The sequence below is a fragment of the Babylonia areolata genome, chromosome 18 (genome assembly GCF_041734735.1).
Source record: "Babylonia areolata isolate BAREFJ2019XMU chromosome 18, ASM4173473v1, whole genome shotgun sequence".
Classification (NCBI taxonomy): Eukaryota; Metazoa; Mollusca; class Gastropoda; order Neogastropoda; family Buccinidae; genus Babylonia; species Babylonia areolata.
In genome coordinates, this window is record NC_134893.1 from 8,948,217 (window position 1) to 8,958,216 (window position 10,000).

General features: G+C 46.4%; 1 protein-coding gene across 7 annotated transcripts in view; it reads left to right on the forward strand.

Moving 5' to 3' along the window:
* LOC143292420 (dual specificity calcium/calmodulin-dependent 3',5'-cyclic nucleotide phosphodiesterase 1A-like) overlaps positions 1-10,000 on the forward strand; it is a 447,558-nt gene that overhangs the window by 341,736 nt on the left and 95,822 nt on the right. For all 7 annotated transcript variants that reach the window (XM_076602676.1, XM_076602678.1, XM_076602673.1 and 4 more), the window contains one exon: positions 2,664-2,777. In XM_076602676.1, the coding sequence (XP_076458791.1) occupies positions 2,664-2,777 (114 nt within the window). The remainder of the gene's footprint in view (positions 1-2,663; positions 2,778-10,000) is intronic.

The window sequence follows — 10,000 nt, forward strand, 5'->3', positions numbered from 1 at the left end:
GTTTGTGTGTATGTTGGTACATGTGAGCGTGTATGTGTGTGTGTGTGTGTGTGTGTGTGTGTGCTTGCAATCCTCCTTATAATTTCCTCTTTCACGAAAACCCCAGAATGTAATGACCCCACCATTTCTGTTTTACATCAGTTTGAACACTACTCAAGATAATAAGCAAGTCGGAGGGACCCGATGGCGTGCAGTCGCTTGTGAGTGTCGTGTGTGTGTGTGTGTGTGTGTGCGTGTGTGTGCGTGCGTGTGTGTGTGCGTGCTGTGCCGCAGATAGAGGGGGGGAATCAGCACGAGATCTGTTTGCCATCTGCAAATAACACAGCCCAGAATATCGATGACACCACAATTCTCTCATTTCCCCTTCTCCTGTTTCCTGCATTTCTCGTGGGATAAGGGTGATTTCGATATAAAAGAAGAAGAAGAAGAAGAAGCAATGGGAATAAGCTTGCAACGAGCCTGATATCCCTTACTTCTCTCTGTCTCTCTCTGTCTCTCTCTCTTTCTCTCACTCTCTCCATCTGTGTCTCTTTCTCTCTCTTTTACTCTCTCTCTCCCATCTCTCTCTCTCTTACTCTCCCTCTCTCTCTCTCTTCTTCATCCTCTGACCCCACCCCCACCCCCACCCCCCGTCCATCCTGGCCACTGTGATGTGTGTGTGTATGGTGATGAGCAGATTTCCCTGCAGACGTGACATGGCTGTCCTTTTGGTTCCTCTCTTTCTGCTACCCGGAGTTATTTCCTTATAATATGCCTACACTTACACGCGAGCGCACACACATGCACATTCACGCGCACACACGCACGCACGCACGCACGACACACACGCACACACTTACACAGAGAAAAAATAACATACATATACACATACACTTTCACACACAGAAAAATGCGCCAAGCGAACGCACAAATACACGCACATACACACTACCAAACATACATAGATGCGTGCTCACACACACGAACGAACGCACTCACGCACGCAGTCGCGCACGCACACACACACACACACACACACACACACACACACACAGAGCATCAATTTCACATGACTTGTATTTGGGAGATGTGTGTGTGTGTATGTAAGGGTGGGGGTAGATGGAAGGGGTAGTTCTAATATCGTTATTAACCTATCTTTTTTCTGTGTTTTGTCTTGTGGTCTGGCAGAGTTTATGCTAATTTCCATTACCCTAATGAATAAACATGATCCTAATCAATAAACATTCGTCATTTCCTTTGTTCTTTCTTTCTGTGCAAACAATTTGAAGAATTTTGTCTCCCTTCCTACCCCCCTAACCACCCCCCACCCCCTCTCTCTCTTTCTTCATCCCCACCCATAAGATCCCAACAAAATTATCCTTCATTAAAATGTCTCAGACCTCGGACATGTGGTCTGCAAGGAACGCCGGATGGGATGGTGTGTGTGTGTGTGTGTCTGTGTCTGTGTGCGCGCGCGTTTGTGTGCGTGCGCGCGCGCGTGTTTGTGTGTGTGTGTGTGTGAGGGGGTGGGGGGTGGGGGGGATGGAGAGGTAGGGAAGTCCCACACCGGACTACGAGGGTGGAGAGGTGTACTGATCTTTCCCACACTCGCTAATAATTATTTCTCTCCCCCACCACTAGACCTTAAGTAAGTGGTGGTCTGGACGTTAGTCATTCGGGTGAAATGTGAAACGATAAACCCAGGTCTACACTTAGCACACGTAAGCGAAAGAACCCACGGGCGGCAACACAAGAGGTGTCCCTGGCAAAACTCTGAAAGCGAAAAAATCCACTTCGGTAGGAAAACAAAATACTACACTTGCAGACAGAGAAAAGGGTGGTGGTGCTGCACTGTAGCGACCTTGCTTTCCTTGGGGAGAGCAACCCGATTTTCACACACAGATACATGCTGTGACAAAGGGTAATACAGTAATGTCTTCCAGAGACAGGGAACATTAGGACCAGTGTGGGTGAAAACGAGAAAGGTCGTGGTGTTTGATTGGAAAGTGAAACACCATGGGAAGGGGAGAGAAGAATATCAGAGGATTTCTTTTTTTTTTCTCTTTTTTTTTTTAAAGGGGAGATCGGGTTCCCATTGATTTCCTGTCAGAGGAATCTTATTATTATTATTATTATTATTATTATTATTATTATTATACAGATGCCAACTTTCTCTCCGCGACAATAGGTGAGGGGGGCTGTTTGATGTTGCTATGGCGATTGATGGGGGGGTTGCGATGGTTCTTTTGCAGGGCTTGATGACGTGTGTGTCCACTCAGTATGTGTGAATGTGACTGTGTGTGACTGTGTGTGTGTGTGTGTGTGTGTGTGTACGCGCGTGTGCACCTTTGTTTGTGTGTTTCAAATTTGTGCTTGAGTGCGAGCGTGCATGTGCTGGATCGTGTTTGTTTTTCGGGCACGTGTATGCATGTGTTTGTGTGCGTGTGTTCAGTTGTTTTCGCGGGGTGTGTGTGTGTGTGTGTGTGTGTGTGTGCGTGCGTGCGTGCGTGCGCGCGCGCGCGCTCGTGTGTGTCTGTGTGAAAGTTCGTGTGTGGGTTTGTGGGTTTGTATCAATATATATAATATGTCTGCGTTTATGTTGTATATGTTTCGTGATTGATTAATTGATGGATTGAACGATCTATCTATGTAGTTTGATGATTTTGTTCTTCGTTGTTGTTCAGATTACGGATGATAGCGCGGCGACTGGAGAAGGAGGATGTGAACAAGGAAGATCTGAAACGCAACCTGGAGTATGCAGCCTCTGTCCTGGAAACCGTGTACATAGATGAAGCTCGGTAAGTGCAAACACCCCACCCACCCTCCCTCCCTCTCTCCTCTTACCAACCTGCTACCTCCCGCCCCCTTCCCTCACCCACCCACCCACTCCTCCACATCCACCATCCCCCGCTCTCACACACACACACACATACACACACCTCTCCCCGCCCCCCCGAAGCCTCTTTCCCTACCTGGCTAATCTATCTGTTTCATGTCTCGTCCCCCTTTCTTTCACTCTTTCACAGGTGATGAGGACCAGTCCCTTCCACTGTCCATGCTGGCTTTGATGTGGTGAAGGGTGTGGTGTTGTGGTTTGATGGGTTTTATTTGACAGGAAAGGCAGCGAAGCCTGGCTGTCTTCAATGGTGTTACGCCGGTGCTCTTTCTTCTCTGGGTGTTGTGAGGTTTTTTTGGCGTGTGTCGTTGTTGTTGTTGTTGGGCTGTCTTTCATACTATACCTTGATTTTCTTGCCCCTTACATTTTATTTTCAGCTCGTGTTGTGAAGTCGTGGCGTGTTTTCCTTCCGCGAGCACTCTCCCATATTTGATGCAGTGCTGGTCTACGTTCAAATTAAATTTATTGATCGTTTTTGTGGTGCTATGATTATAAACTGACCATGACATGCCCCGTGACGGCTCTGTCGTCAGTGATGTGGTGTGTCCATCTGTTGAGTGACCTGTGCGGTGTGTGTCCGCGGCAGTCACCTGCTGTGGATACCGTGACTTATTACGGACACTGTATGTCTGTCTGTCTGTATGTATGTATGTACGTGTGTGTGTATGTAATTGGGACATCAGTTGCCTCTTCAGCTGTTCTGATGGTCATTGTCGGACACGACTGACTATCACACAAAAAATGTATGTATGTATGTATGTATGTATGTATGTATGTATGTATGTCCACTCACTTCACTACAGTAGATGTAGAATGATATGTTTCTCATCGGTGTTATTTTTCCTGTACTCATCCTTTAAGCAGGTGCTCTGATAATTATGTCCTTTGAATATATAACTCACAGACTATTCTGTGCTGTAAGCTTTCTCGATGTTCTGCAGACAGATTAACATGTTCTTCCAGTGGGAGTGGGGGGTGGGGGGGTGGAATATTGATTGTGTCTTTCTTCATAGAGCGGTGCGTATGTTTCTGCTTACTGAAAATTCATTTAGTCCTCCCTCTCCAAATCCCCGTAGTTCCCGTAGTACCTCCCCTCCCTTATCCCCGTAGTTCCCGTAGTACCTCCCCTCCCTTATCCCCGTAGTTCCCGTAGTACCTCTCCTCCCCCATCCCCGTAGTTCTCCTAGTGCATCTCCTTCCCAATCCCCGTAGTGCATCTCGTAGTGCATCTCCTCCCCAATCCCCGTAGTTCTCCTAGTGCATCTCCTTCCCAATCCCCGTAGTGCATCTCCTCCCCAATCCCCGTAGTGCATCTCCTTCCCAATCCCCGTAGTTCTCCTAGTGCATCTCCTTCCCAATCCCCGTAGTGCATCTCCTCCCCAATCCCCTAGTGCATCTCCTTCCCAATCCCCGTAGTTCTCCTAGTGCATCTCCTTCCCAATCCCCGTAGTACATCTCCTCCCCTATCCCCGTAGTTCTCCTAGTGCATCTCCTTCCCAATCCCCGTAGTTCTCCTAGTGCATCTCCTTCCCAATCCCCGTAGTTCTCCTAGTGCATCTCCTTCCCAATCCCCGTAGTTCTCCTAGTGCATCTCCTTCCCAATCCCCGTAGTTCTCGTAGTACCTCCCCTCCCTAATCCGAGTAGTTCCCGTAGTACTTTCATTCCCTAATCCCCGCAGTAGCCCCCTCCCTAAATCACATAGTACGTGTAGTACTTACCCTCACAACTCATTTTAGTTCCAGTAGTACCTTTACTCCCTAATTCCTTTAGGACATGTAGTGTCTCTCATCCCTAATCCCCTCACTGCACTTACCACCCCTTCTCCCTAATCACGGACACCCTCATTGTGTTGGTGGCTGCATCCAGCGGGGGTGTTCAGTCATGTGTTGGGAGTCGCTTGTATGTTAAAGGCTGATGAGATGTTGCATAATTAAAGTAGTTTGAACTTTAGCTAATCAGCGATGGTGGTTTGTGTGGGGGCGGGGGTGTCTGTGTCTGTGTCAATATATAATATATATATATATATATATATATATATAGAGAGAGAGAGAGAGAGAGAGAGAGAGAGAGAGAATCTGTACTAGTTCATAAATTATTCAGTTCAAAGAACTGCTGACACACACACACTCACACGCACAGGCAACGCCCCAGCTCTTTCTCAGATTTGACATCCACAGTAAGTTATTTAGTTTAACCATGGCAAAACAAAACCATTCTGAAAACAAATGGAACTGCGCCATTACTTGTAATCATGTGTTTATTCCACACAATTTTATTCTCACAGATAAGGCGATATATGCTCTTACGTCCATTCTACTTTATTCGTCTGCAGATCTTTGTCATGATTACAAGTATTCCATCCACACAGTATTCCAGGTCAGATCTGTTCCGTGCGATTTTCCTTGCAGCTAGCAGAAAATGAGGAGATAAAAAAGGAATGTATTTGTTGAATATGGTAATTGCTATGCATTTGCATGGTTATTGCACAGATATGAGGGATGTTACGCTCTTTCATCTGCTGTAATCTATATGGGTTATCTTACAGGGCTTTCAGAAAGGGACCGTGGCTGTGTGTTGGATCAAAAGAAAATCACATTTCCCATTCCGTTTTCGTCCTGCCCACTTCCGCCCCCCATTCCCACTCCGTTACACACGCAGGGTTCACAGGAGGTGAAGGACCACTTCGGAACTTGCTCAGGTTTCATCTTGGGTGGCACTGAGAAATGATGCCGAATTTTCGGGAAATAACGGTGTATGTAGGCGACGTAATGCCCAACGCTAAAAACCAGGGGTGTTTTCGTGCATATTCACGGTCAAGAATCACAACCGTCGTATATAATAATCCACTGAATAAGTGTAACTTGTTTGCCCAACACATCGATTTTCCACATGCAGTTTTCATTTTGTTCATGGTACACTGAACGTGGGACAGCCGTTTGTGTTTCCAGTGAGAGGTAAGTGGTAGAAACAACATGCATCGTGCATAATTTAAATTATCTCTCGATTTAAAAGAAAAGAAAAGAAAAGAAAATACATGCATGCTATTGTTGCGATCAGAAACGGTTGTTCCACCTCCAGTGTACCATGAGCAGCTTGAAAGACACGTATTTTGAACACATGTAAGGTGCACACATCCGATAAACCACATCTGTCGTAAAGTAAAAAATATCACAATTTGACAGCCTTCAGTCGAATGTACACTGTTGTAAAGCCCCAGTTCAATAAATTGTTCTATCACCTATCAGCGACAACAACCCTCTCAGTCTGTTAGTGTCTTTTTTGCCTCTGTGATCGCCACTCTCCCCCCCCCCCCCCCCCACCTCTCCTCCGCCTCCCCTCCCCTTCCGCAACGTATCCGTGGATCCGTTTTGTCCAGTTCTATGAGAAGCATCTGCCTCCACTGCACCCAACACCACTGCTTTTTTGGGGGGTTACGCTGCTGGTCAGGCGTCTGCTTGGCAGATGTGGTGTAGCGTATATGGATTTGTCCGAACGCAGTGACGCCTCCTTGAGCTACTGAAACTGAAACTCAGTCCCGTCCGCCATTTTACTTCGCGTTCTGCCTTCGAACAACGATCAGTTCACTTGTGACTCCTCTACTTTCGCACCATAAATGTATCCCCAACTCAGACACTGCTCTCTTATCATAGCCTGTGGACGAACAGCGATCACGTTCAGATGAAATTTGATTTTAAAATATCCGATTTGGTTTCAATTTGATACGATGATGAACATGAACCATGTCGAATCGAATACCCGTACGACTGATTTCTTGCTGTTAAGCGTTTAGTTTTCAGACACAGATAGGGTGCGTACAGCAGATAAGACGCAGCGGTCAGATCTGAGTAAAATGAAAATGTAGCGCCATAAAGGCCAAAATATACAGTATGTAAAATGCATTCGATTACGTGTAATAGGTCCATGCTCAGATTCAACATGAACAGCCCGCTTGACCGAAATTTGTTCTGCGGCGTTGTAAATAGCAGAATCAGCAAAAAGTGTAACACGGAATGCTGATCATAGACACTCTGAACTCCGCTAAGTAAGGACGGGTCAAGGACAGAGCACATGCGAAACGGACTTGATGGCACTGTGTGTGTGTGTGCGTGCGTGCGTGCGCGCGAGCGTGTGTGTGTGTGTGTGTGTGCGTGTGTGTTTGTTCGTGTGTGTGTATGCATGTTTGGTGACTGAACACGCTCAGAATGATCTGTGTGGTATTCTCCACGGACTGAGCAGGCAGGGTGTTAATCGGATAACCCCTCAAATGACTGGGGGTGTCTGATTGCGGCCGTGCATCAAATGCCCCCTTCATCCATACCACCCAGCCTGTCCCATCCCTAACACCCCCTACCCTCTCTTCAGTCGTGTGACCGAGGTGAAGGCTGACGGGTGGTTTACTGTCAGGCACAAGCACTGGTGGGTCCATCCATGGGATGAGTGCCCTAGGTTTTCAAGCGGATTAAGTGGCTGGGAGAGCTCAGTACGTTTCAACACGCACGCCACACACACACACACACACACACACACATTCTCTCTCTCTCTCTCTCTGTCTCTCTCTCACACACACACACTCACTCACACATGCATGCACGCCTACCTTTATAAACACACGAGAGAGAGAGAGAGAGAGAGCAGTGGTGTTGGGTGCAGTGGAGGCAGATGCTTCTCACAGAACTGGACAAAACGGATCCACGGATACGTTGCGGAAGGGGAGGGGAGGCGGAGGGGAGGTGGGGGGGGGGGGGAGAGTGGCGATCACAGAGGCAAAAAAGACACCAACAGACTGAGAGGGTTTTTGTCGCTGATAGGTGATATATAATGAAATGAAAACGGATTACTTCGACGTATAATACGTCCCTAGGGGGTGTTAGGGATTTGGCTCACGCCAAATAGCAACGCAAGTTTGCAACAAAGTAACAATATAACAATGTGTTCTCAGGACCTCAAATGCCTGACGTCAGTGGTTTAGACACGAGCTGTGAATATTTAGCCCTTTATCCTAACTTTCACGATGAATCAAACTGAGCTGAAGTTACATAAAATTACAGACCTCTCCAAACTTTAAGGACCACTAAACTAATACTGGTATGTTTTCATAAAATGTTTTAAAAAAATCCAGAGATTATTTAAGTTATGCAGGCTGCATTTATACATGGGCCGCTCATTTGATACACAATCGGCTGTTTTCAATCACACGTGCACCACGAAAAACATGAAACATGCACCTTAAACATCGATTTTGTCAGCCCCAAATGTACTGTTAACAGTTCAGCAGTTTATGAACGACGGCTATGGTTTTTCAATGACGAAGACCAGGAAGTGCTCGTACAAGAAAGCGTCTCGGGTCTGGGTGGAGCTGTTCACAGATGGCTGCATGCACCGCTGTTCGCCGAAACTTCATGATCGTTTCGCCATTCCCCAAACAAAAAACCAAAACAAAACAAAAACTGTGCAATTTCCCAAGTGGACATTAACGTTTTTGTGCCTGAACCCTGTTTGTGTCAGGAGATCGTTCAGCTTTCTTCGCTCAAAGTCTTAGGCAAAGTACGTGTTTCCACTTTACCACAGCCAAAACGATGCATCCTTGTACGTAATACTCTTTAGGATTGAGTCACAAAACAAAGCACATGTTAGCGTTTTCCGTTTTGTGAGGCTAGCCTCTGTGTGTGTGTGTGTGTGTGTGTGTGTGACACATCTTCACAAACAGAACCTGGCCCTACTTTCTGGCAAGAAAACCAGATGAGAAAGCAGGCATGAGCGGTGGTGGTGGTGGTGGTGGGATGCAGGTCAGGTCCTGCCTCCATTCGCGCGCGCACGCTTGCACACACACACACACACACACACACACACACACACACAAATAAGGGGGGAGGGTGGAGGGCAGGACCAGAAGAAGAAGAAAAAAGTGAAAACCTGCTGTGTGTTCATGTTTTATGCATACACGTGCAGCGTGCCTGTGACACGAGGGGTGGCTTCCTGGCGCGGATGGGAAACAGGGACTTTTATCTGGCTGGGAGTGAGGCTCGTGTGGCTCAGCTTGTCACCCCCTGATCTGTCTCTTCCCTCTGTCTGCCTGCCTGTCTGTCTGTCTTTCTGTGTATCTGTGTGTGTGTGTGTGTGTGTGTGTGTGTGTGACTCTCTACATCTCGTGTCTGTCACTGTAGAGTCTTAATCCCTGTTGGTGTCTCTCTGCCGCTCTCTCTCTTATCTATCTGTGTATGCGTCTCTTTTCCTCATTCATTGTCTCTCGTTCTGTCTGTCTGTCTGTCTGTCTGTGTGCCCCACCCCCCTCTCTCTGTCCATGTCTTTATATCTGTCTCTCTGTCTTTTCTTTTTTGTCTCTGCTTGCCAGCTTCCATCCCCCCCCCCCCCTCTCTCTCTTTGTCTCTCATTATGTCTCTCTACGATCCGTCTTTTTCGCTCCCACTCTATTTTCTCTGCCATTCAGGGAAATGATTGCACGTTTGGCAATTCTCAGGAGTATATGCCGAGATATTTGCTTTTAAAATGAACCGATATATATATATTTTTTAAATTGTGTGAGCAGATATCGATTTGAGGGAGTATCTCATCTTCCCTTTCCATCAGCTTCTAGCTGTAGAAACGAACAATACAGATATACCAGTGTTGCTTCGTCCTCCATGTTGAGAAAAGTCCCACAGAAAATATTGTCTGCACTTTTCGCTCAGTTTTATCAGTAATCAAAAACATATTTATTTATTTATTGATTGATTTCATTATGTTTCAACTGATCAGTTATTTAGTTGAACTTTTTTTTCTTCCATCTATAGTTGACTTTTATTCTTCTAATTTTGCTTTTCCGTCTGAATAAAACAAGTGGTTTTCATTCTGAAATACAGGAAGATGGGCGTTTGGTCATGGAACAGAAAAATATATTTGATGAAGAAAAATTGGCGTTAACAACAACAACAACAAAAAGCCCAACAACACAAAAGCCAAATGGAAATGGTTACAAACAATGGAATTTTCATGTTTACAACGCAACTGCTGTTAACAAACCTCAAAGCCTGGCGAGCGCCTCTGGTCTATTATGCGCAGGTAAGGCATCTGCCTTCCTCCGCAGATGTGGAGTAGTGTTTTTGGAAATGCACCACTCCGCACGG